This window comes from Molothrus ater, chromosome 1, assembly GCF_012460135.2.
Source record: "Molothrus ater isolate BHLD 08-10-18 breed brown headed cowbird chromosome 1, BPBGC_Mater_1.1, whole genome shotgun sequence".
Classification (NCBI taxonomy): domain Eukaryota; kingdom Metazoa; phylum Chordata; class Aves; order Passeriformes; family Icteridae; genus Molothrus; species Molothrus ater.
The window spans coordinates 15,123,240-15,150,963 of record NC_050478.2 but is presented as its reverse complement, the minus strand read 5'-3'; the positions used below and the strand labels follow the sequence as shown (position 1 = coordinate 15,150,963).

Here is a 27,724-nt window from a genome sequence, read left to right as displayed (position 1 = left end):
GTTGTTTGGTATTTCTGCTGTGTAGCTGAACACAGCTCTAGTGCTGGAACAAAAATTTCAGCTGGCACCAATACATAATACTGGACCTCCAGTTTCCTTTGAGTGGTCATGGCCCCAAAAATTTATATTCAGGTTTAAATTGCTTTTAAACCAGAACGAAATCTGATATAGAGCCTGAACTGAGGACTATAAAAAAAATTAACTGTGTTTCATCTGATACAGATAGCTTTCCCCTGGTGTGTTTGTGCAAATCCCTCATTTTGATTACCTAAAAGAAAGCTAACTGCAAGAACAAGACAAAATCTTTCAAGCACTGAAGAAACCTAATGTGGTGACATACATAGTTTCATGTTGGCCATAACAAATGTACCATCAGCTTGGACTTCCTCCTCTTCCTGAATGTCTCAAGTGTTTGCCTACACCTCCTTCAATTAAAAAGATTCCTTCTCTCTCCCCAAACTAAAAATTAGAATATTAAGACAACTTCACTGCACAAAACCATACTCAATATTGTAATAACAAAATGCTTTATTTTTGGGGAATACAAGGAAAAGTGTGACATCCTCATAATCAAATTGCTTTAAAAAGGCATTCTTCCTTTGAAAAAGGTAACACTCGCAACAAAAGGTGACCGGTGAACAAGCCCTCTCATGTAGCAGCAAGAATTCCTCCTTTACAGCCAAAGGCAGGGTTTGAATAATGCACAGCCACAGATTCCAAGTCAGTCAATATTTTCTAGCAGGTTAGGGCACAGGCTCAGCACTGCTCGGTGTGAGAGCCCAGAGGGAGGCTGACACCACACCTCTGAGACAGGGCTTTCACAGTTCTCACCCAGGTCGCTTTGCAACAAACCACAAGACTTCACCATTACCACAAGAAGACACTGAGAAAGCCACAAGGTTACTAATCTCCTCACTCATCTCCAAAAAGTCTTCATGCAAGCCCTATGCTCGTGAAATTCTCGTACCATCAGTCTGGTTACAGCTCAGTGTGTCCCCACACGTCCCCTCCGCTGCCAGCCAGGGCTGTGTGTGACAGGGACACAGCAGAGCCAGGGCTACTGACACAATCCCCTCCTCAACGTAACTGCTTCCTGTACAGCGGGCTCCAAGCTGGGATGTGTTTCAAAGACTGCAAATTTATATCCATAAATTACTTCTGCCCTCTCTGAACCTTATGTTAGAATTCAAGTTGTTAAAGAAGGGGACTGGGAAGTTCCTAAAATTGTCAGGTTATAAAGTAGGCAATCATATTTCAGTCCAGTGTGACAGCTCTGTCACAAGTGGTATCCATCCATGCTAAGGGGTAAGATACATTGGTCTTGTTCAAAGGGGGCTCGTGGTGTCTGAAGTGGGTATGGTAAACTCTAAAAGAACTATGGGTTTTCTTTATTCAGGTTAGACATAACAAATATGTCAGATACAGCAGTTAGTCTAGAAAAATACATTTAAAAAAATCTTCGGCAGACCATGCTCCCTGTAACAAAATCTTTCAAAACCAATTTTACAAATTATTCTACATTAATGTAAAAAGAAAATCTTAAATTTAGCATAGTGGATTCCATCAAACATCTATCTATCAAAACATGACTTTCACTATCTGCAGATGTTAGAATTCATAATACATTTTTCTAATGTATCCTGTACATATTAAATAATCTAAAAGGCTCTTCTTGTAGTGCATTAACAATTTAGCAAGCACACTCAGTATTTCTCCAGTACCATTTGCATTACAGTTATTTGCCCGCAAATGTAATTAACATCTAAAAGTGCACACAGTTAGATCTCCCTCCCTCCCCATAACCGGTTTCCCTGCTGAAACCCAGACATCCACTGGAAACATTATGCTACTGTAGCTAATCTACCCATGATTAGAAATGTGTGACTAAAGTGTTCAATTATACAGGAACTGACTTATATACAGGAACCAAAAGGACAGCCTGTATTTACATCAAGAATGAACTTCCACTACCACAGCATTATACCAGAACCCAATACAGTGTTACAGTCGGTATTCACTTAGGACTTTAGCTTTAGATCAGTATAACACAAAACTTAGCTCAGGACATACCCTGAAAAAATGAACATGTTTATTAAATATTACTTCTATTATGCCCCACGACAAATAACCATTGCTGGATATTCTTACAAGTTCAGTGTTTGAAATAGTGTAATAGTGTGCTGCTCTATGAAGCAGCAAAGAACTTCCAGAGAGGCTGCTGGGGAAAAAAAGAGGAAGAAAGAAAGAAGTAAAAAAAAATTAAAAAAACAAACAAACAAACAAAAGAGCCCCACAAAAAAAAAAAAAAAAAGACAAAACAAAAAGCCCAACAACAGAAAAACAGGAGAAAAAGAAGAACAGAGGGCAGCAGACATCAAGGGAAGAATTAGATTTGAATAACTAAACCAAACGGGTAGCGCAAGTCTAGGACAGTCAGGCATGCAGAACCCCCTTGGAAAAGTGTCATACAGATCTAAGTAGGTTGCAATAAACAAGCTTAACATGTAACTTCACTGAATTTTTCCATATCGGGAAAAATGGTAGGACTTTTCCCCATCACATGGAATAATTCTGAGATTAAATTCCAGATTATCCAGTCTGAGATTATTAGTTTTACTCTCCAAGAAATCCAGTGTATGAACCTATATTAAATTTTTCCAATGATACTTTAAAAAGGCAAACTAGAAACTTTTCAATTAATTTTTTATATTGAACTTTTCAAAGAAATTTGAAGTGTTGTCTTTAATTCGCATTAAAGTGGTCAAACATTTCTCCTGTTTCTTCCCTCCCCAAAAGTGCAAAAAACAAGTTGCTGCTTGGTCCACAAACATAAAACATCATATACAGCAAGAGGTTTTCCTTCTGATGGAGTACTGCTGCCAACCCATCACTTCCAGTTTCTTCTGCAAGAAAAATGTCAGCGTCCAAAGATGGAATTCAATTCCAGTAGAATTAACTCTACAATCTGATTCTGGTATACTGTGTGGACTGCTATGTTACCAGTCTCTTTCTCTGGTTTTAATAAGGTAGGACCAAAAACTATTGCTATACTTTGATAGGTCATTCGGTTCTTTTCTCCATTTTCTACAACTCTGAAAGAGAAAACAATACATAAGAGATGTATCAGTGTTAGGGCAACAGGATGACAGAAAAAGAACACATCCCAAAGCAAATGGCTATTCAGAGTATTTATTTAATGAGCAGTCCTGCTATTAAGACATACAGCTGCTGTAATTCCCCTCTCTATGAAAAAAGTTTTGTTTTGAAATGTCATTCTTGGTCCTCTCACAGTCCCTCTAAAGGACTTGGCAGCAAATATCACAACTATGCAACATACTGTCTCAAGTCTGGTGCTCTGCAAGCTCATATCCAAACAGATTGATACATGCTTTTATCAAGTCCAATATAAAAAATGCAGTAAGAACAGTCACTTAGTACTCTAAACTGGATTCTTTATCTTTAAGGAAAGATTAGCAACACAAAGTCTTTCCTTCTATCTGTCACTTACCTTTTCAGGTGTCTAAAGAGTACCTGCATGGTGTCCTGATTTGGTTTTGGCAACTGTTTGATTAAATCTTTAACAGCAGGGACACGCTGCCTTGGTTCTTGCTCTGCAAAAGGGTGAGGTTGAGAAACAAAAGTTCAGTATTTTTGTTTAAAACTTGAGCATAAAATTTCAGAGGCTGGGCAGGAAAGCCGCGGTTCGCAGTGCTGATCCGAGATAGGACACTGCCACCTCCCGGCCGGCCCCGGCAGCAATTCCAGACAAGTCACCCCGTTCACAATCAAAACGTCCTTCTCATGTCCAAAATCATTTTTAAAATTGTACAGGACTTATCCAAACACCATATGCAAGTTCTCCAGACTTACTAATTGCATTGACAAAGTCATTGAAGTGGTTGTAAGTGAATAGTGGCTCTGGCAATTCCCTGAAGAACATTTTTAGAGCTCCTGTAATGACATGTATATCTTCCCATTTACTGTCATTCAAGTCCAGCTTCTCGTCTGAGAGAGAAAAATAAATAATTAATTATAATACTTCAACTATAAAGGCTATTTTTTTTTAAATAAACTCAACTATTCTTCTGTACTTATCGCTTTCAAAGCAGTGAAGACTTGCTCTACTTCAGCACATTCCATATCCCAATCTGGGATACAGAGCTGCAGCAGCAGATAGAGATGGCTAAATTCTGCCTACTGCACTATAGACATACATACTCCTAGGGCATTTTCCAGAAGGGAATAGGAGCTGCTGACGTAACACAAAATTTACTGTTAGGTCCTGTCAATCAGAAAATGAGAGGTCAGATTCTGGATGGGCTATGCTAAGATACTGCCAGAAGAAAGGGTTTTATACACAGAGTACAATGAAGAGGAGCTAAGCCCTCTCCCCACTAAAAGGCAGTAGCAAATCTCACTAAAAAACGCATAAACTTACAATTTTAATGTTAGTACAAGCTTAACATGCTTGCTGTTTTCCCATTAGGCAGTGAGATATTTTGTCTGAAACAATTCCCCTTCTTCAAATTCTATTACCATCTTTTTTGAAGAATTCTATTCTAGCAATGCCACTATACTTCACATGAGACTAAACCTCCAGAATATCAGGTTTTTCAAGTAATGTATATTACACAGTCAGTTCCATAATTCTGAAGTAACTTTACTTCAAGGATGACAGTCATTTCTCATGATATGTTACAGAGAAATCTTTTTCTTTAGCTTTCTATGGACTTCAACAATCTGAAAATAAATGCCATTGTAATATAACTGGAGGAAGCTTACCATGATTGACTGCAAATCTCAGCTTCTGTATCACTGCAAGATTGCCACTAACTCTGTATAAGCCATCAATATCTAATCCTGAAACAAAGGGATAAATCCATTTTAATAACTTACATATGTATAGGTCTACTTAGCAAAATTAAAAGCAAAGGAAACCCACCTTGTAACAAAGAAATAAAAAGTTTAACTATCTTGTTTTGATGGGCAGGGCATATAAAACAGAGGGGGTTTAATTTGCTGGCACAAGTTTGGCAGCATCAAGCTCAAAGTAATCTCTAAAACTTCCTATTCAAGTAGTAATGAGGCAACAGCTCCAAGTTTCCCCAATGAGATCAGATGTCTTGCTTAAGATGCTCTTGGTGGGTGGGCAGGGAATACATGGGAGTCCAACATGCAGTAATCAGGTATTTTGTGGATACAATGTTCAATTCTTAATGTATGGTTAAGAAAAACCCAATCAAGTCATGCATAGAAAGCATCTCAAAGTTGTCAAGTGACCAGGTTTACAAGAAGGAATGATGCACATGCACACTCAGAGCTACCCAACAGCCTATAGAACTAAAATGGGCAGCCCCTGCCTCACAGGATTGCACACTTGACCAGAAAAGAAGAAAACTGTGTCTCTGTGGTTGCTACTGCAGTTATTCAGCAGTGATTAGGAGGTAAAGAATTTATCTGAAAAGCCACTTGGATGCAGCAGGTGAGTCAGTGCCACTGAGAGGGTGAGTGTTGCCAGAATACCTGCAAGTCCCTGAAGCTCCTCAAGTTGTCTGATGCAACAGAGCACAGTTACCAGCACCATCTGACATATCCCTTTTCCCCATAATCCACTAGTCATTCCTTTACAGAAAGAACTGATCTGAAGTGTATTGGTAGAAGGAAGAGTTGGAGAGGTAGGAAAAAAAAGCTGTTCATTTCTGTCAGCTTCCCCTCAGGTATTTAAAAAAGGAAAACTTCACTATCTTCACTGAAGTCCTGCCTTTAAAATAAAAAAAATTAAAAAAAAAAAAAAAAAACAAAAAACCAACAAAAACCAAAAAAAGGAACAAAGCAAAATAACCCCTTTCTCACAATCTTCAGATGACAAATGGAATAAAGCCTGCTGCCACAAGCAAGGTGGCAGTTTGCCAGACTGGAGTAATGCAATGGAAGCAGTTTTTCTCCCCTCCCAGGCCATAAGATAGAAACATTGACAAAGAGGACTAGAGGCTAAATGAAGATCCCATGGAAGATGCCTTAGAATTCACATGTATTCCCCTGTAACACTTACCCTGATACTCAAGGGAATGTTCTCAGATTAACGGACTGGTAAATATCTGAATGATGATTATGGAGATTCCATAATCCCCTCTCAGTCATCTTTTCCAAGAGATAAGGCAAAGACAACAGCAAGAAACAGGCAAGAAAACCCACAGAGACTACAAGCCAAGCCAGGAGTCACAACCAACAAATTTTCAACAAAAATGTGAAGATGTGCTTTACAGCAGAAAACCCAGAATGTTTCATGTAGCTTTCAAACAAAGTGTTCTCAGTTGTTAGGTAGGAAATACATATTTTTCAATCAAAGCAAACAAAAACTGAGTCAATATGTGGACACTGATAATCTCCAGAATTGCATAAAATATAGCAATTTGTGTAACTGGCTGAAGGGCATCAAACAAGCAGGCTGGTCTTCTGGCAGTCAGTGCATACACAGAGCAGGAACAGAACTTTTTCCTAAAAGTTCATTTCAAGGAAGTTTTAACAGAAGTGACTGCTAGCATGCTTAAACCTTCCAAAAATGAATAGCTGCATTTCAATAGTCTCATTTTTAATCTGAAAAAAAAAAAAACTTGATGAGCTGAGCTCTTCTACTACTTCTTGCACTCCCTCTTCCTTTGGAGCCTTGCTGCCAGGAGGCTGTCCTGCCTTTTCCTCAGCTTGACAAATACTGAAGCAGATCCATTTCTCAGATATAAGATTTCCTCCCCTCTCCCCACTTTGGATCCCACCTATGTCCTCACTCTTGAAAACCCAACGCTAATTCCAGATACAAGTCTCAGATTAGCTTCCCCAAATAAACCAACAGCATTTTAAGATTAAAATGTTCAACATTAAGAGTGGTGAGCTAGAGAGATTTGTAAACAAAAAATTCAACCATACCATGTTCCTCAACATGCTCAATGCACAGCTTCACGAACTTTGGCACCGTGCTGTTTTCTCTTTGACACAAGCTGGTGAGATTTGAACCAAAAACTTGATCTGGAACCAAGTAAAGAGACTGATTTACAGTGGAACAGGACACGAGTGACAGAACTAGTTCAGGTTAAGACAAACCTCTACAAAGGGCAAAGTCTACTGGATACAATTGTTGCAGCATTGGAGAGGAAATAGGAAAGTTTTGAACAGAGTTCTCAGCAGCTCCCAGCGAGAAAAGCTTCCAGTAAGAAGAGCATCAGCAGCTACACGAGAAAGGAAGTTTTGCTACTGAAATCCTTTTAATCCATCAGGTGATACTTTATGAGTCATTTCATCAATAATGTTATAAGAAATGTAATGGATGCAAATGTGTCCTGTTACACTCCATTCCTGTCCCAAGATCAACATGCATTTATTGCAATCTTTGTTAAAAATTCAAAGAGATTATGAACTTTAACCGGTGTGAAAGCTTTTGGCATTGCTTGGGAAAAAAACTCTGCAAAATGTCATCTTTCCCTGCACCCACTGTTTAACACAGCATTATATATTAATTTACTTTAATGTAGAGTCTTCTGACATTATTAAGTTCTGACGTAAATTTGTAAATGACAGACTTTTACCTCAGAGCTCTGAATGGATGCAAGTCTGACCATGCATAGGCAACCTGGCTGCAAGGTCAGAATCTAAATACAGATATTTATGGGCAATGGTAAATCTGAATCTTATTTTCAAAACTGCACAATCCATGGGGAGAATTTTCCATCATAAAGTGGTGCAAAAATGAAAATTAGCTTGGACAGAGAGGAGAATCTTGCAATGTCTCAGTGAATTTTAGCAGCATGTTAAATTCTTCTTGCTCAGATTGTTATCACCAAAACCTTTGATAGATGCATTTCTATGACTCTCATCAAAGATACCCAAATAATAGATGGCCTCTTCTGTTCAGATGCATGAAGGTGACATGGGGTCTTGAGACAGAGAAGCAAAGATTCCACTCTTATAGGGAAGGGGTGTTTGTTGGTTTGTTTACTCTGTTAAATTAGGTACATAAGTGGCCATCTTCCCAGAATCTGGTGTGTCTTACTTCAGAGCTTCTGCAAAAGAGAGACTGCTCCTGCATTTGCATCATGCACAGCACCTAGCCCATTTTTCATGTTCAATAATTCCAGTAGATTAACAACTCTTACATCTTGACTAGTGCTTTGGGAAACCCAAACAGCACACCAAACCAATTTTACAGTATGAAAATGGGCATTTAATGGCATTATTAGCTGGATATGATAAGGCCAGTGGTCCACACCACCTCAGTGCTGTGGCAGCTACTCACGCAGCGAGCTTTATAAGCAGAATCAGTAGCAAAGGATTGAAAAAGCCCACGCAGCAGAAAGCCAGGCTAGCATGCAGCTGTGGCAGGTAAAGCAATGCAGATTAGGTAGCAGAAGAAAATAGTAGCATGTAACAAAGTAATTTGCTACAATTGCCTTCGACTTTAATAATTACAACATATACAGAAGTAGTATTTTTTCTTCACATCTTAAAAGTAATAACTGTACTTTTGATTTTCCACATAACAAAACTTTAACACAGTTCCTTCTCCACTTAGTGCATGCTGTTTCAAGTGGATTTTTTCTTCCAGAACTTTTCACTAGTTTTTCTGCTCATACTGGATTTGCCAAGCTTTCCATTTACTAAGCTTGTTCTGCAGCAGCCACCAAAGTAACACTGGGCTTTTAAATGAAGACTTCTGCATTCTTCATTCATACAATAATGTACAGTGCCCATCCAACTTTTAAAACTTACACCAAGCTTTTAAATAAAAAACAAACTCCTCATTCCTTAATACCTTTATTAAAAATCCAGTCATTAGCACGCACATGTACAAGTTAAACTTGGCTTAGTGTTCACTGTTGCCAATGTCAGAAGTTACGTCACTGAGCCATGACATGAATATTAAGTTGTAAAGCAGAGCAAAACGTCAAAGTCTGGGAATAATGCTCCCTTATTCCAAACAAAATTTCCATCATTTACAAGTAAATTATATTTGCAGATACACAAATATATCAAATGCCACATGCAACAGAAGCACACCTGTTAAAGTATGCGGTGAGGCAAATCACAGTAGGATTTGGTCTGGTATTTGCCTACCCATATGCTATTTTGACCCTAGTAGAGTATCACCTACAAGTCCTGCTAAAGCATACAAATAAATAAATAAATGAAGTTTTACAATGAGTACCAAGTCAATAATTTACACAAACACATTAACTTAAACCTGTGCAAATACTGTTCTCTCAAATTGTGACAAAAAGAAATTTTTCATAACTTTGATTCAAGAGTATCTGTAACACTCTTCATGAAACAATTAAAATAATGTATACATTCAAAAAAGGTTATGGGAAAAAGATGTTTAAGCTAAGACTCCTGTAACCTCATCCTGGTTTTCCTAAATATTTAATTTCTTATGATATGGCACATGATTGTCTGGTTCCACTCGGACTAAAACACCCTTGGGTGAGCACACGCACTCAGCTTTGTACCCAAAGGGCTGTTCCTTCCCCTGTTTGCACAAATCAGGGTCAGATATCTGGATTTCCAGCTCAGAAGGGTGGAATGCAGTGCTTCTTAGCTAGAGAGTCCAAGTCCAAAGGGGCTCCTGGGCCCCCAGTTTTCACTGCAGTTCGGCCAGCACGGAGCCGAGGGAGAGGGATCCTCCGAGCAGTTTAATGGCCAGTAACAGCACTGAGAAGTACAGCAATCACCAGTTCCACTATTCATCCAAGACTTTTGTTAAACCAACTATACACATGTATTTTACTCTGAAACTAGACCATTTTAACCCCATTTTACACATGAACTACTAAATTCAGCTTTTCAAATTATGTCCTTTGTTAAAAAGGTTCATTTACCCTTAATGTAGCCTTTTTCACGGACAGCTTGTAATGTAGGGCGCCGTGTAAGAAACTTCTTGAGCTTCGTTTTGGTCTTTTTCTGATCTGTGGAGTCTATATTGCTGGGTGCTTTCACTGCTGAAAACAGAAACACATTTGGCATTACTACCCACAGAACCAACACTGCATTTATCAGCCAAGGAACCAGCATTAAAAGAAAAAAACAATTATCCTCCAAAACACACAAAAAACCTACTCGAATTTGCAAGTCATCCCTAATTTTATCCTTAACTTTCTGGAACTCCTTGTAAATAGCATCCATTTCTCAAAGTACCAAGAGACAACGCTGTCATTAAAAACTTGCAAAACCAACTAAACAGTAGCTTACACAGGGAATTGATGTGGAAATTTCCAAGTGCAGCTATGTTTCAAAACCAGTCCTGCCTCTCGTTTGATTAACTATCTTGAAAGAATTAAATACTTTTTTGAAAATTTCATATAGAGCCTGGAAGGAAGGGAGAGAAAACAGTTTGCCTGGTAAGTCAGATACTATTTCTGTGCAATTGACAACACCTTGAAAATAATTAATTTCACGACTGCTTATTTTCCCGTTTCACATGTGTCATACAACAGGAGCTAAAGACATTTCACACTTCTTTTCTTCTTCCTTTTTTATAGTATGATTAATAAAACATGGAAGAAAATTTACCAAGTGGCATCAAGATGTAGAATAAACTATGTTAAGATTGTTTCCAAATTCCAGTAGTTTCATTTTTAGCTGTCCTTTTGAATTCTTCCCTATTTACACAAAATACTGAAGATGCAGAAAATCAAAACTGCCATCGCTAGAATAAATCAACAGAAAATTTTCAACTCACAACGAAGTTTCTTAGAGTCTTTATTTTCTTTCTCTTTGTCTTGTTTTTCCACTCCAGGCGAATCTGGTACCTCATCATCTAATGCTTCATCAGACTCTATTACCTGTTGGATTTAAGAAGATATGCAGTGCTCAGTTTGCCAGTTCAGAAAATACAGCATTAACACACACATTTCCTGCAGACAGTTCTACAGTACACAGATTTTCCCCCTATAATGACATTCAGTTTGTTCTTTCCTGAACTCTAGATGTTAAACATCTTCAGAGACAACTCTCATTGGCAGAGTGAGTAACTTTGAGAAACACTATTTATTCATAAGACTCGATAAAGAAAATGTTGCTGGACATTGAACAAAGTACAACCAACCTTTCATGATAACACTTAATTACATCAACCCATAAACAACAGAAATTATTTTTGGTTGGGCTTATTTTCCAAATCCAATAGACAAACATCAGCTATTTAATGGTCTGCCACAGAAATGCCTGACTGATGGATTAGAAAAAAATTTCTAGAGCATTTACCCAATTTTTTTTCTCTATAAGTAAAATTTTCTTAATAGAAAATGGAACTATCAGTTGGAAAAATCTCACTACTGTCAAAACATACACTGAATTCTCCCAGAAAAATAAGTGTACCAGTGTCTAAAATTCTTTCCCAGTGTTCCTGCTATCTCAGCATATGCTCATTAAACATTGTCAAGTGAAAACACAGATCATGCTGAAGTGTGGAGGCAGATTCCAGAGTCTGCTGATCGCACCTGCAGCCCAGGCTACGTGTGTGACTGCAGACATACTAGGAAATGGGGAAAGAAACTTCCTCAGCTTCAGTACAACATATTCCCTTCCCAACCAGTGCATGTCTTACCTCACTTCAGCTGAAGTGAACTGGACTGCTACACAGTTGCCAAAATCTGACTGTAGAGTGCTTTCTTTTACAAGGAAGGAAATCCTAAAATGAGGCAAGGTTGTGCCCTCCAGAGCCCTGAGCAGCAGCATGACTTCCTGGACTAAGCTGTACTTTAACCTGTTACCTTTAAACACCTTCATTCCTGTTCCTTTTCAAAAGCTTTGGATAGCCTTTTTACACATCACAGATCAATATATTCAACTGCCCAAATAATGTCCCCATTAAGGATCCTCTGCCACTCTTCAAGAGGCCTCAAAGCTTTTTAGGATTGGCGTATTTTAAAACTATTAAATGCTTTGGAAAAAAGTCATCTGGGATCTAGTTTGTACTATGCAACAAGTCTAAAGTAAAAATGAGGAAATTTCTGCATTTAAAAAAGAGCAGCCACATCCTTTGCAGGTTCCTCTTGTACAGGACACTGCCACAACAGAGCCTGAGGGAACAAAGAGAACAGAATCTGATCTGCCTTTTCTTTTGAAGAAGATCTTGTCATGCTAGCAATAGTACCTTGGTCATGGGAAAGAGATCACAGCTATTTTTACCATAAACTTTCCAAAATTAAAAGTTGGCTTTAGATCTGATGGATTTTTGTACCCAAAGCTTCAGTGCTTCAAATTATCAGGTACTCTAATGCACTTTCTTGACTTATGCCTTGTAGTCTTGGGTCTCTTGGCTACCAGCTCCCAGCAGTATCCATCACCATTTCCTCCAGAATGCACATAAACTCTCCTTATTCCACCATTCCTCAACCAAACATGTATTACCTCCCATCGCAGCATATCTCAGTCTTTCCATCTTCACTCTTATTTAAGCAGGGAAGGAGTGGCCTCAGTTGTGTTACACAGGGCAGGCAGGAGAAGGGGTCCCTGAGTGACTGGGAGACTCTGCCTTGCCTGGGTATTAAGGGCCATGACATTCCCACACCAGGGACAGAGCAGATTAGGAACTATACCACGAGTGCTCAGAAAGAAACTCAACCATTCATATTAGCCTGCTGTGGTTTGGTGGAAAACACCCATATGTGAAAAGCACTAACAGAGCTAAGAGAAATGAAAGCCACTGACTGGCATTGAAAGCAATGTAACTGGAGCTTATGGACAGCAGTCAAGCCTGGAACTATTAAAAAGTAAGAATACACATGAAGTAAACTTGATAGAGAGCAATATTTTCTCCAAGATCTCCTCCAACTTCTGAATTTAAAAACTGTTAATCCTATTTGGCAATATCAAAAGCAAACACTTGAGCACTTCTCTGATAATTAAATACTTGGCATTATGCTGTCAGATAAGAAGAGATAACACAGTATTTTGCCAGGACTTTCAATCTGCACTTCAGTGCAGCTGTAATAAGTGAAGAGCAGTATCAAATGCTAATAAATGTACGTCATTAAGTTGTCCCTTGGCCATCCTCCCCCTTTCATTCCCTCTCTATCAGAACCTTTCAGGTCACTGAGACAGAACAAGTATTTGGCCAGAGAAGTAAGTTCATTTCTGAGATGGATGTCAGCCCACACCTTCTGCATCTTAAGCCAGTGGACCATCTTTCTCCCTTTGCCACTATTAATTATATTTCACTCACCACCACCAGGAACTGCCGTATTCTCAAACTCCTGCCTGCTCCCAAGAAAATCAGTAAATGAAGATGCACATGAAACTTTAGAAGTTGTTGTATCAATTAGTTTACTAAATAATATTACTGTGAAAATAGAACCTTCATGATACAAATACATACCTGATTATTGATGGTGTAGTTAAGAACTTTATACCATTCATTAATAAAGCTGTCATTATCTGATTGAATTAAGAGCTCAGTACCTTGGCGAGTTTTTAGCTTTAAAGAAATAAAAACAGATATCATCAGAACTGATAAACACACTACAGTTCAGAAATAAAATCATTTAAATCAAATTAAACTTCTCACTGGCAAAATTGTTAGCTAATACACAGACAGTCAAGAACATTTACCAGGGAGAACAGCCATTAACAGTCTGCTTAAAACTGCAAAGCATATCCCATACAGACATATTAAAAATGGACATTTCTTGCAGGTACTAAAATAAGAGCTACATTTAAGCAGGTAGAAGTGGATAAAACTCAGTTTAATGAGTTTTTGATTTTAAGCTTAAAGAAAATTTCATACATCAGTAATTGAAGTGCATATAATTCTGCATTTAAATAAAATAATTTACCTCAATAACATTCTTTTTGCTGGATTTGTCCTTCGAGGCCCAGTCAATCAAAGCCCCTTTGAGATCCACTGTAAATTCTGGCTTAGATTGATTAACACCAAACTTCTGGAAAAAATTATGAACAGTGATGATAAAATTAAACCTGAGGAAATTCTTTACAGTCTTGCAATCATTTAAATATAACATGTATTATTTACAGTCTATACAACTTAGACCAGTTACTGTACTTTGCCACCAATCAACAGGCATGACACCAGGAAAACAAGAAACCTTCCACAGAACAATCTTTAAGCATGTCTGTTACAAGCTGCTCAGCTTAAAGCCCTCAAAATTCTACAAATTTAAATGCCAATCAGATTCCAGCAGGGATTTTTTTCCTATCACAAATGGCAGAAGTCCATACAACATTTGATTGTAGCTTGATTTTAGCCCAGCTAGTCCCAAGCTTTAAACAAAACCAGCTAATAAGTAACTGAGCAAAACATCCCCAAACATTCTGCCACTTTATCAGTGGTTGTATATAAAACCAAAAATCAAACCAGAAACAGTAGGCTTGCTGGGCAGTAATCACATCCTCCACACTGAAAGAGCGCTCTCAGTTTGTACATTTCTCTATTTATAATTTTTAAAAACATTTATCCCCCAACACTTCTATACTTGTCTGTAGTGCTTCTATTGCAATACTGGAGTATGCCCGACCAAGTAAACAGAACTCACTGGCTGTTTACTAAAGAGCAAATAACCCACAAGTAACCCTCAAACAATTTTGAGGAAAACCTCAGGGAGCTATTCTTACCTCCTACCTTCACATTTATATTAGATATCAGAATTTTTAAAAGTACTTTTACTATGATTTCAACATACACCACATAGCTTTGAAATGTAATTCCTCAAGGAAACCAGTTCAATGGCCCACACAAACAAAAAGCTCTAAATGTGAGTGACATGAGTAAAATATGGAACAGGGAAAGCTGCAAGTCCCTCAGTTACAGCACAGAAATTTCATGCTGTAGTTCCAGGAAAACCTTGTAGCATCTGCTCCCCCAGAAAGATTCTTATTTCTTCACAAAGCCTTTGATGTGTGAGTGCTGCTCCTGTGACAGCTCTGGGGGACCTAAGCCCCAGGACAAGCTCCTTGCTGCAAACACAAGTTTCCAGCCTGTGCAAGAACAGCCATACCCAAGGGGAGAAAAGATGGTTCAGAAAACAGGACTACTCTGCTGCTTCTGATTAAACTCCCAGCATGGATGTTAATTAATGCTAATTGTGTTTCAGAAAGGCTGTTTACCACTGGAAAATCTCCAGTCTAGAGTCCTAAGGGCAAAGAAGTGTTGAATGGAAAGCAGCATCTTAACTTCTTTATTTTACTCATGAAATATCAGAATAGGGCTGTACTCCTGATGCCAATTAGCACTTGGGAAAAAAATCCCCACCACCTTCCACTTTCTAACTTAATTCTCAGATACCTCATCCAAGAACATTTCTCATTGATTAGAGCAGAGCTTTTGAGAGAAGCCCAGCTCAGCAGCAGAGTCCAAAGAACAATCTCTGGGCCATTTTGGCTCTTGCAGCAGCTGCCTGTTCAAGAGAAAGTCACATAACTGCTGCACACACACCCAAAGTGTCCCAGACGCACTTCCCAGCAGTCTAGATCAATCTTGCTGCGTGTTGGAAAAAAAAATTAAATCAATTTATAGAGTTTGGCACTGGAGAGAATGGGAAACTAGTGCCAAAGTCCTCTACAGGATTGGGGCAGGGGGGCAATTAGTTAAAACCACAGCCCACATGATGCTGAGATTCACAGGACAGGACTTGCTACAGGTGATATCAGCAGATAACAAGAAAAAAATGTTACCTGTCAGCGCTGTTTTGACCAAAAGAAAGAAAAAAAACTGTCACCTGTCAGTGCTGTTTTGACCAAAAAAAAGAAGACTTTTACCACTCCTTCACTCAAATGTTGGCCAAACTGCTGTGTGAGAGCCAAGGATGGGGAAACCCAGGCAAATAATCCAGCTACCCTGCAAAGCTCTTCTTAAATACCAACACATTACATACTTGTCACAACCTTTTTATTCAAGGACATTTTAAGTTTACCATGCAGACTCTCCTTTGAGCTTTCCTGTCAAGGCTCTTTTCTGCTCCCAGACCTATGAAAATGAGATGCCAGCAGCCATTTCCTTCCTCAAAGCTTTCAGGAGCAAGGCTGCACAGGGCTGATGACACAACCTGCACACAAAGGTTGCTGAAGGCAATTGAGCCCTCCTGAAGCCAGCAGGTTCTGCTGACAGCTCAAAAAAAAGCCTTTCCTTTTGCATCTGCTGCCACACAGATCTTGAGTCTGCTTTCACAAAACAGTGCTACCTAGTCAGCACCAGTCAAGAGAAATCCAGCTCTTACTGAGCAGACACTTTACTCTTTCTGGATTCCTCTTTTGAGCTGTCTGGGAATATTGGAAAGGGCAGCAGTGGAAGACAGAAAGAGGGAGAGGTCTGTATGTGGTACTGCCAGCTGTCCTAGATATGAAGCTGTCCTACAGTCACATCTGACACCTTTTTTTGGACAAAAAACATAGTCATGGGATGTACTTATGCTGGTTGCATGGGAGAGGTAACTTTTTTGAAAGACTAGGGTGCTTTCTTTGCTTTAGATAGAATAGATGCTGTGCAGTTTAACAGCAGCCTTTAAGAGGTGTACTGACAACAATAAATAGAAGGCATTTTCAATATTTTCACGATTTTCTCCAAGTCCTGGAAGCCTGCACAGGGACAAACCACACAGTCTGTACTATGACACATTCTAGCATTCTTTGGAAACAGAACTGGAAGTTATTTATGGGAAGACTTTGGATGTACAAATGACACCTGACATTCTTGTAATTCTGTTTCTAATTAGAGTTGGGTAGGATGCTTTAATTCCAAGTCCTCCTCATCTTTGGATGGAGTGTGGAAAGAAAGCTGTGGAGACAGATGCACCTTTTTGGCTGACAGGGGAGTTTCAAAACTACAGCTTAAGCAAAAAAAAAAAAAAAATTAAAAAAAAGCAAAAGAAATCCTTTATTGTCACAGCAAAATGATGGATTGTTTTTAACCAGGCTGATAGGACCATTTGCATCCTAAAAAGTTTTCACAAAAGTATCTGAGCTCCTGCATAATCAGCAGTTCAATACTGATGAACTATGGCAATGTACACATAACATCCTTGGCTAAAATCACAGTTGTGTAACATCAAAAATAGTTTGCTCAGATGAATCTTGAAGAGCATCTATTTCCTTGATGTTTGGGAAGTTTACAGGCTTGGTTTGCCACCACTGTACTTGTCACTGAGAGCACGTCACTATTATAGACAGCTGACAGATGAATCCTTCTAAGCAGTTGCCATTTTCTTTGCTTTATGAAGCCCTGTCACTTGGACAATAATACATCTCATTCACACCAAAAACTGAATGAAAAATACTTTTAAAAAACATCCAGATCTCCTTATAATAAGTAGCCTTTTACAAGGCTACCAAACTGCCCACAAGTTATCTGTTCCAGGCTTCCATATACAGAGCAATTAATTTCATGAACAAGAAAAAGACATTGAATCATTTTAAACACAAGGTTAATTAATGAATTTTTGATAGGCAGCTCTTCTGTGCTTGGCATTTTCAGAACATAACTACAGATGCTTAAATTACATATAAAAATCCTATAAATTTACATCAGCTTTCTCTATGTGGAATATAGCCAGAACATCCTTGTGCTCTTTTCCTTTCACCTCTTCATGCATAACATTTACATTTTTGGGTATTCCAATTACAGCTAGAATTATCAAACAACATGTACACCATTGTATCAAAGGTATCATAGGCACCATAAAAAGATTCCAAATTAGTTGAGTTAGAATGAATCAGACAAAATATCTGTTAAAAAATCAGAATATCATGCTGCTTATTAGTCAAGGCACTAGTGGTTCAAATAGTAGGCAAATTTGGGTTTATAATTCTAGCACCAATGAACCAGATATGCTTTCTACTTTGTTCCAGTGGAACAATTACAGGATTATTGCAATAAACTTGTGTTAATTTGCACCTTGGATGACTTTCAAAAACAGCCAACAAGATACATGAGCTCTTATATGTAGTGTCAAAACTAAATCTTGGAAAAATTCAAGTTTACTTTCAGGATTAGTAGCAAATAGCCTTACAGTGACAAGAGGCATGCAACAAGAACACATACAGTGATAGCTGAAACTTGGGCAGAGTTTACATAGGTGACAGCAGGTCGATGACTGAGAGCATTTTTCCAAGAAGAAAGCAGCGAGAGCAAGAGCTCAGGAATTGAGCCCCCTTGGCAAAATGACTTGATGAGAAAAAGGAAGAAAAGTGATGAAGTCAAAAAACAATGCACAAAAAAAGAAGATATGGTCATATCAATCACTAGATGAATGCTAAATATTCTCATAAGGTGAAGAAGAAATGTAATTCTTATCATATGTCACACTCTTAGACTTGACTTCACCTTATTAAAATATGGACACAGAACAAAGTTTGAGAGGTGAGGTGGAATTTTGAATACCTAAAAAACAAAAATTGCCTAGGGAAACCAAGAAGAGTGTGTGCTGAACACTCAATTACATATCTACAAAGTCAGCTATGATCATGCAGGTGTAAAACATTAGGTCCTTGAGAGAGATTCTCTTTTAATATTTCCAGCTTCATTTTATTCTCTTTGTACTGTTGATATTTATTTTGCTGACCCTACTCTAGTGCTTTACACTACACACAATTGATAGTGTCTTTCAGAAATACTCTGACTATGGGACTTCTGCTCCACTTAAATTATCAAAAGAATTTACACATTTTTATTTTTAAACTTATTTGTTAAGATTTTTATTTATTTTTATATTATTCTATCTGGCATAACATGACTTACACTAGTGCCCATAAATCATGCAACTCTGCTTATAGCTTATCTTTTATGGATAATTAATTTGGGCAGACATCATCATTATCATATATTCATGAACAGTTTAGCATTGTGTGTTTTAATGATATGAACATACAGCTGGAAAAGACAGTTCTTTTGATTTACAGCCACACCTGAATTCAGAGTATTAGTAGCCGTAAATGAGATTTTGGAACTTGACTAGTTACACAGTCAGAACTTTTACTTTGCAATATGCCTATTAATATCTGAAAAACTGAAACACTTTTTGGATCTTTGGCTGCAGAAGTCAATCACAGAAGTAACCAAAATCCACTTCCTGCCATACAGTGGAATTGACCTTCTTTCATGCCTTTCATCTTTATTGTTTTTCTTTCCTCCCTCTGCATGATCATCTTGCCCAACTTTCCCTTTTTCATTCTCTTCTACTCCAAGTTTTATTTATCTATCCTCATCTATTTTCTTCCAACCACCCCTTCTACAGGATGGGGGGGAAAATATATTTACAGGTCTGAAAAAAAATCAATACTATGGAAAGGAATTGTCAATTCCAATTCATTATCCATAATGAAGCACAGCAGGAGAAAGTGAGGCAGGTAGAAAGACCAGTAAAGCACAGCAAGATAGCACAGCTCTGTAAGAGGCAATTTTGCTGGAATTCACATGAAAATGATGAACACTGGCTCTGGCCTGTCTTTACTCATTAGAGGAGATCCACACAGTTTAATGTCAGACCTCCAAAAGAGGCTATGAAAGCCATAGATAAAGAGCCATTTCTATACCTATTAATGCAGGAATGCAGCTGGATAAATACAGCAACTTTATGATAGTGCTATTACACTAGAGGTGATAAAAAATTTGAATAATCATCATGTTCAGTGTGATGTTTCTCTTTTGGTCTTCATCAGACAACAAAATAAGTACAAGTACTTATCATGCACTGTGAAGACCAAGAACAAAATATGGAATCCAGCAAGACAAAGACTAAATCCTAAGACAACAACACTGCATTGATCGAATAGGCCAAGGCAAGAAGCCATGTGTCAGACTACTTTCTTTATTATATGCATCACATTCAAAATTACCTGGAGTTTACAAAAAAAACCCCAAGAATGGTAAAACACACAAACTGTTTAGACAAACACATTTGTAAAGAACACTAATGAACACAAATTAGTGTTCTTTACTAATTAGTAAAGAACACTAATTTGGCCTGGAGAAATAACTTCAAGCCTAAGAAACACCTGAATGCTATCAGCTTCTTGCCTGTCAAAAATACATACATATATCTGGTTTTCTTCTTACTCTACATAATAATTACATTATGGTTACATAAAATTATTTTCTTGCCAACTTCTACACAGGTATTTTTTTCTGTATTAGGTGTATATATATAGATATTTAGGCCCTGCAAGTAAGAGGGCTTTGGTTTATTGTGCTTTACATGACTAACACTTCAATGAGGGTGGGGGATGTTCCTGGGCTTACCCAGCCAGTTCCACTTCCTTGGGTTTTAGTGAACAGCAGTGATGACCCTTGTAACACTGCCCACGATGACATCCAATTCTTTCTGTAAATAATTGTAAACAAACACAAAATAAATTTACTCTGAAAGCAGATATTTAAACCGTCGATCATTGTTGCTCAGCTGACCTGTAAGTTAATATAGTTAAGCACATATATAGTCATTAGTGGCATCAGTAAGTCTTAATTGCTATCATATTTGTAGAAGGAAACATATGTTAACAATCCCAGCCTGACCATCAAAGTCTAAATCAAACAAAGCTAATTAGTAGTAGAAGCAGTACACCAAGAGAACACCATGCAATTATAATTTCAAAGGGGCTAATCTGGAACGCTCAGCTCCCTGTGTACTTAACAGAACATGCCAAACTACTGCATAATTCTGAAATTCACTGATCTGAGATGCAACTGTCCCATGTTTATGTAATAAGCTCATTTATATTGGCAAAAAAGTATTTCCTACACATCTGAAAAATTAAGAGAAAGAACAAGTTGTTTCAGTTGTCTGACTATTTGATTTTATGCCAGCAGACCTGTTCTCCTGAGGTTATTAAAAAAAAAAATCTTGACAAGCCCTGAATATCTATGCCCATTGCCCAACATGAATTATTACTTAACAGCTCTCAAAGTGACAGGATGGCCACGATGCATCTTTCTGTTCAGCAGCGCAACAATCCAGATCAATGATTCCAGCAGATGGAGCGTAAACGATGACAGCACATTGCACCAGCAGCAGCTCACACACTGCTGTCTACCCAGCCCTAGCAAACTCTCAGAAGAACTCTGAGGAATCAGGCTGAGGTCAGACGTGCTGCCCAGCCAGACTGGACTAGGTCAGGGTGGGTCTACAATAACAGCTGGGTGTTGGCTATTTAATCCTCAGAACAGAAATGTTTCGTGTATCACAACTCTGGGAAACACTGAACTAGATATAACACACTATTAGTCTAAAAGATTAAATTAACCAAAAAACAATAACAAGGGGGGAAAAGGCAAGAAGCAAATCTAAATTAACTCTGAGGATGCCACACCTCTGCAGTATTGGCCACTGATTCAAAACACCAGAAATGCAGTTAGACAGCATCACCTGATTACACATTATGATTTATAGTGCAAATTGCTGCCTGGGACACAGAGGAAAGTTAGAAATGAGGTCACTCATCACCTACAGGAGACTGACATTGGGCAATACACTGCTCCAAAGCCTTCACAAGCACAGTGAAGGAAGAATTAGGGAGCACATGGATGTACACTCCTTCGACGTTAAAGCACAGCAAGTGAAAGTCTGAAAGCTCCTCTTACACTGATTTTATCCAAGGAACTAGACACACTATAACCTATACAGATTTGTTCTTCAGTAAATCAATCAATCAAGCAATCCCATTTTAAAGAGCTGTCTCTCATCAATGCCCCTTCAGGAAATGGCTGGCCTGTGTGAAGCCCTGATCCATGAGCCTCTGGCTCTCTGCAGTCCCTCAGCTTTAGCTCACTGGGACAAACACATGGGCTAAGGTCAAGCTGTGTCACACAGAAAAACCTCTATGGCAAATTCACACAAAAAGTAAGAAGTTGCAAACCCCAGTAGGCTGTCCTAATACAAAAGACCTTTGATAAACCCTAAGCACATGCACTTTTCAAGTCCAAGACTTACCGAACTTTCTTCCCATTTTCTGTGATTTTTGTCACATTTAATAACCCATACTTTTCTTGACCCTGTAAGATAAGAGTAAGACATAAGAAATAGAAAAGAAAGTCTGCTTCTATTAACATCACATCACAGAATTCAATCCCCCAAATAATCCATTTCTGGCAGTGAGCCATCTTTGCTTGTATCAAAACTTCAAGAAACTGACTTTAAGCATATTTAAATATTCAGAGATCAGCAAAATCAAAATTCCCCTGGGAAAGCACTTATTACTATTCAGAGGGTAAAAAGCTTTTCCTCATCAAGACCAAGGTTCTTTGGACAAGCTAAATTCAATAATTTGTGATAGCAGACAGTGAAAATTATTAACGTAAAATTTATAATGATTTGCATAATAGTAATATAATAATAGCACAGTAGTCCTTTACTAAAAAAGGAGGTGGCTGACAAAAAACCAGCCTAGAATCCCATATAAATTCTTCCTATTAATTTGAATATAATTTCTTATTTTAAATAAAACATGGTTGAAGTGCATAAAAAATTAACATATTCATGTTAAAAACAGAAGAGTGAAACACTTCTTTGATGTCCTCTTTTCTTCCTATCCCCATGGAAAATAGTAGAATTTTAAACTACTTAGTTATGTCTTGTTGATGAAAACCATCTATATTAGCATGCCTACAAAAAAAAATTGAACACCAGTCAGTGATTGGTGGGAGAAGAACACTGCTGAACAAGAAGACTGTTTGCAAGTTTCAAAGATTTGAAGTGAATATTTATAGTCCCTGTGTAAAAATAACAAAATGAAGCAATGTTGAAAAGCATTCTAGGATAGAAAGATTCATTTAAACCATCACCTTAAAATGAGGTATGAAAATCTACCATTTTCTTCTGACACCCCAGCCTTGCCTGACCAGCCAGTGCTGCTAAAAGAATGCTAAATTATTTTATCATCAATTCCTTTTCAGTAACAGCTTCTAACAGTTCCTAATGTATGTAATAAGCTATTAGTTGAAACAATCAACTGGGGAATGGATCCAAATTACTTTTATCATTTAAAAAAATGACCTAAATTCTAGATCCAAAGAAAATAGAAGATAGATCCTCTTCAGAATTTTCCTCTCAATCTCAAATTTAAATAGACCATAACTGCACAATATAATTTTGAAGAAATTTTTTTTTGGCTGGGATACCATGGACAACACTCTTATCAGAGACATAGATCTGTTTTCATGGACTTTAAAAATTCTACCTGCATGTTTCAAGGCCAGCATGTAAAATACAGAAAAGACACATCATCAAGGACAAAGGTGCTTAGCTGGTGGATCAGATGTTACTTCAGTCCAGTGGTAACTGCTGCTCTTACTCAGTTTAATATCTTCACTGGGCTGAAATGCTTTTCCAAGCCAGTGACAGATGCTTTATTTTCCAAAACTAGTATTTTCAACAGAAGAAGTGAGCCCCTTCCCTCATCCACTCTCCCAAAGGCCAAACAAATGAATTATCCCATTCTTTAGATTACTCTATTTGTGATCCACGTGGACCAGGGACCAGCAGTCCCAAGCACTGCACCCTTTAACAAGCAGAACAAGCTGTTGCCAACTTTCACAGTGATTGAGCAACCTGTGCTCACTTCCCAAAATAAATCATGGTTTTAGTCAATTACTCACAGTGGAACCAGTGGGGATGTTCCAGAGAATTATTCAGAGCAAGGATCATACTGCCCTACTTAGCAGCAACACTAGGGGGTACTAACGGGAAAATTAATGGAATCAGGAAAAAGAAGAGGAAAGCAGGTTAAGGATCAAAATTTGCAAAAATTTATCAGCTTTCTTTGGAGTATTTGAATCTGAGGGAACAGCTAAAGAAAATACAGATGTTTTTTCTATTACCTAAATCAGGAGTGAGCTCTTCTGCAAAATACAGTTTCAAAAATTCAAGATCTGAGCCAAATTTAAAGGAATTAGATCCCATGCAGCAATAATTGCTTTTGTGTAAGATTATCAGCTATGCTTGCTTAATAAACAATGTTTATTTTATTGTGAAAAAACTGTTTGAAGTGTTGTGAGAATGGATTATCAGGACTAAGCCAGAGAACTATTCCCCTGCACACAGAGTAAGAAAGAAACAGAAAGTTGTGCCTTTAATGCCCTGAGCCCCCATCAAGAGGCTGGTAAAACTGACCCAGTTACTTATTCCAATGCTACTGTAGTACAGTTCCAAAATTAAAAAGTTTTTTATTCATTTCCTGCTGTTTAAGAAGGAATGATCACATTTAAAATATAAACTGAAATTTTAAAAAGCTGTTTAGCAGACTAAGGTTTTTTCCCCAGAAGTTATTCTACTAAAACAAAAGGACACAGTTTATTTATGCTAGGTTCCCAATGTCTCTTTAAGAAGACTGAAACACAAGCCAAAATTAGAGATATCAACTATTGCTAGCAGTGAGGGATTGTGTGAAGAGAGGAAATTTTCTGTTTTTACTGTTAGCATTTTCTAGATGCTATGTGAGAAGATGTGACTCTTGGAAGAAGCAAAGTGAGTTCTACATCATTAGGCACAATTTGGCCACAGTGAATTTTTGACCTAATCTACTATCACTAAGTTGCATTTAACAAGGACATGCACATTTTTTCCCAAAAGCAGAGCTGGATGTAATGCATTCCCTTTAAAATGCAAAGCCTTCAAAGAGTTTTATCCCATTGTTTTTCCCAAGAACAAGAAGGCTTGCCCTCAATTCTCTAATCATGAATAGCTCAGTTTCTACATCTACTTATTTATTTAAACATTTTGCATACTGACTGTGGCTTGATGCTTTGGTGAAGAAGGAGACGATTCATTTTCAGGAAAACCAGCCTTAGAAGCAGTTGATGATTCCTATAAAATTCAAATAGTCAATGTCAACAGATACTGTTATCATCTTTCATACAATTACTTTTTTTAACCTAAAGATGCTTTCTCTATCTTTCTTTTTACACACTCATAGATTAGAAAAGTACTTCTTTTAGGCATTCATAATATTCTCAGTTATATTCTAAACTTACTTACTAAACAGTGTTCTTACAAAGTTTACAGACAACACTCAAACTGGGTTAATTAGTATATAACCATTTGAAAAAAATATGTTAATACATGCTGCATCAGCTTCAAGCAAAGCCTTCATCTTTATAAAGGGGTAGATTTTTTGTATGACATTGCTATCAAATTATGATGTATATTTAAAATAATGGCTGATTACATGATACCATATACAAATAATATGGTTTTAAAGAATACAATATGTTTCTGTGTGGTCAGTAAATACAAGATTAGCATAAAAAATTATATATATAGAAAAACACATAACAACTTTATTAATTTTTGTGGCTCATGATCATTAATCTCCTTATAATCAAACACTGAAAATCTCTAGAGATTTGGGGTTTTGTTTTGAACTGTTAACAACAGACCAAAATAAAATACTTAATCTCTGAAAACTAGAAAAATTGCCCATCTGAGGGGAAAAAAAAAAGAAAAAAAGGCATGTGCATTTCCTCTGAAGTAATGATTGCCTTGCACAAACACATTGCTTGAAAATCTGGTAAAGAATTTCAAATGGAAGAAAAACATCACTTGTTCTCTGTTACTGTTAACACATTTCTCCCCCTCTCTCTTTTTAAATCCCTTGATAGCTCTCCTAAACCCAGTTTGCTTTTGCAGCATTACATAGCACTGTGCACACTTGTGCTTTAAAATCCACTTGCAAATCTACCTAGAAGTGGCCCACTAGTTCTTTCAGTAGCATAATAACAGAAACTTTAGCATTCCTAAGCAGAACAGCCTAAACGTTCCATACTTTCAGATGTCTACAAAGAAAAAAAAAAAAGTTCAAATTAAGAAAATCAATTGTCTCCCCCAGGAAGGTATTTTTTCCGATGCTTATCAATTTTTTTAGCTGATGGCTATATCCAGATATGTGCCACAGCCAATAAACTGTTAACCAGTATGTTTGGTATCATCAAATTCTCATGAGCCCTGGCAACCCATACTTTCACTGTGACACATTTCAGGTACTCTTTTGACTGCCCTATTTTCATACAGTTGAGTTCCATTGTTTTTCCAGGGGAAAAAAACAAATAATAAGGAAAATAATCAGAAAACAGCTTCCCTAGGAGACAGCTAAAAAGAAAGCTTGGGGTTCTTGTGCCCATCCAGACAAACACCAGTTGCTTTCCTTTCTATTTCATTCTGAATTTGAGGTAGCTTTTGTACAGTAAAAGCAACTCTGGAACAAGAAATCCAGTATTTGTGGTAATGAAACATTCCCTTTCCACATACTAATTTAAAGCAGAATATATTAACAGTGTGCCTGCTAGTGGTAATAAAACAGCTGCATTAATGACCTAAAAATTATTTGTCTTTCCATAAAACATTAATTTATTGCTCCACTACATGTTTTAAATTTTCTCAAATGTTGTGCTCCATATAAACTATTTTCTTCTCACCAATAAAAAACACATGCTGCCTACATGTTTGGAGACTGTTAAAGGAGCTTTAGGCTGCTGACTTAAGACTTCACAAATGGCAGCTCAAATAGAGTTTCTTTTGGTTATTATCCATAACATTTGTACATTTTCATGTTTGCTTCACTAGGTTTAAGTTCTCGATATGTGAACACTGAGCCTTGAAGAAATGTAAACAGCTCCACTTATTCAATGTTTTACCAAAGCTTCTTCATTCAGTGCAGCACTACATAAAGTTCTTTCCAAAATGGAAACAGCAGTATATCTTATGCCAAAAAATAAAAAGTCTTCCTTTAAAAGAGAAGCCAGAAGTTCAAACTATCTCCAACAAAATCGTTCATACCTGTGCAGCATAAACTGCACATGAGGCTAGAAGTGTCCACTCAGCTTTGATTTATCAGGGCTCCATCTAGGCTGTGTCTCATGGAGTGCCACAAGACTCTGAGTACAGAAGGATGCATGAGGCAGAGGAGGAGGAGGAGGAGGAGAAAGGAGCAGCAGCGGGATCTCAGAACCGCTGGAGCTGAATTAATGCCCAGAGGTGCAAAGTCTCCAGCCAAGCACAGCCACTGCCTCCTCAGCACCACACATGATATATCCCAAAGTGACAACTCAAAAGCTCAAGATCAAATCCAATAAATCCTGCTCTGAAGAGCTAAGTCAACTCATGGAAAGCAAGTCCATTAAAATGGATACAACTGGTCGAGCAAGTAAGGCTCTGGGCAGCAGATCCATTGTCATTACAACTACTGTGTTTTGTCCATTCAAGTTTGGTTTTGACATCTGTGATTACACAAGGCAAGTCATAGGCTTTTCCTTACATTTTCAAATCTGCAGTAATTTAATTATTTTTCTCTGAATTTTCGGAAAAGGGAGCTTACAATGCCATTTTTTGGTATTTCATTCTGAGAAGTTTGTGCTAAGATTTCAGCACTACCAAGTTATTTCATTTTCCAGGTATCTTGGGATGGACTGCAGTGAAGCCACAGAAACCACCATGCCACCACTGTACATCACCCATTTCCTCCTGCTCAGCTCACATCAGCTCTCCTGACCCATGGGCAGAATGGCCCAGCACAAGCAGAAATGGCAAGGAAAAAGGTCAAAGCAGAGGGAGAGCAAGGGAAAGGCCCTGTCTCCTTGCTGGCCTAAACAGCACCTCTTACTGTAGAGCCCAAAAAGAACATGCCCTGAGAATGGGCAGAAAACAGCTTTTGTTGTTACTGACCCACAGCATTTTTCAGGCTAAACACCAGCTCAGCTTTGGAAAGGATCAGAGCCAAGTGTTTCAGCACTTTCAGTACT

The 27,724-nt window shown here is 37.8% G+C and overlaps 1 protein-coding gene across 4 annotated transcripts in view; it reads right to left on the bottom strand.

Annotated features, from left to right (window-relative positions):
• Positions 1–508: 508 nt before the first annotated feature.
• ARHGAP12 (Rho GTPase activating protein 12) overlaps positions 509–27,724 on the bottom strand; it is a 75,242-nt gene continuing 48,026 nt past the window's right edge. For 2 of the 4 annotated variants that reach the window (XM_036401167.2, XM_036401180.2), the window contains 12 exons: positions 24,720–24,794; positions 21,924–21,985; positions 20,237–20,318; positions 13,824–13,928; positions 13,367–13,465; positions 10,727–10,829; positions 9,867–9,986; positions 6,925–7,023; positions 4,783–4,860; positions 3,871–4,005; positions 3,509–3,611; positions 509–3,092 (listed from right to left, as the gene is read on the bottom strand). In XM_036401167.2, coding sequence (XP_036257060.1) covers positions 2,918–3,092; positions 3,509–3,611; positions 3,871–4,005; positions 4,783–4,860; positions 6,925–7,023; positions 9,867–9,986; positions 10,727–10,829; positions 13,367–13,465; positions 13,824–13,928; positions 20,237–20,318; positions 21,924–21,985; positions 24,720–24,794 — 1,236 coding nt within the window. In that variant the 3' untranslated portion in view covers positions 509–2,917. Of the gene's footprint in view, positions 3,093–3,508; positions 3,612–3,870; positions 4,006–4,782; positions 4,861–6,924; positions 7,024–9,866; positions 9,987–10,726; positions 10,830–13,366; positions 13,466–13,823; positions 13,929–18,040; positions 18,164–20,236; positions 20,319–21,923; positions 21,986–24,719; positions 24,795–27,724 lie in introns of all 4 variants that reach the window. The other 2 variants (XM_036401188.2, XM_036401174.2) reach the window with 2 other exon arrangements.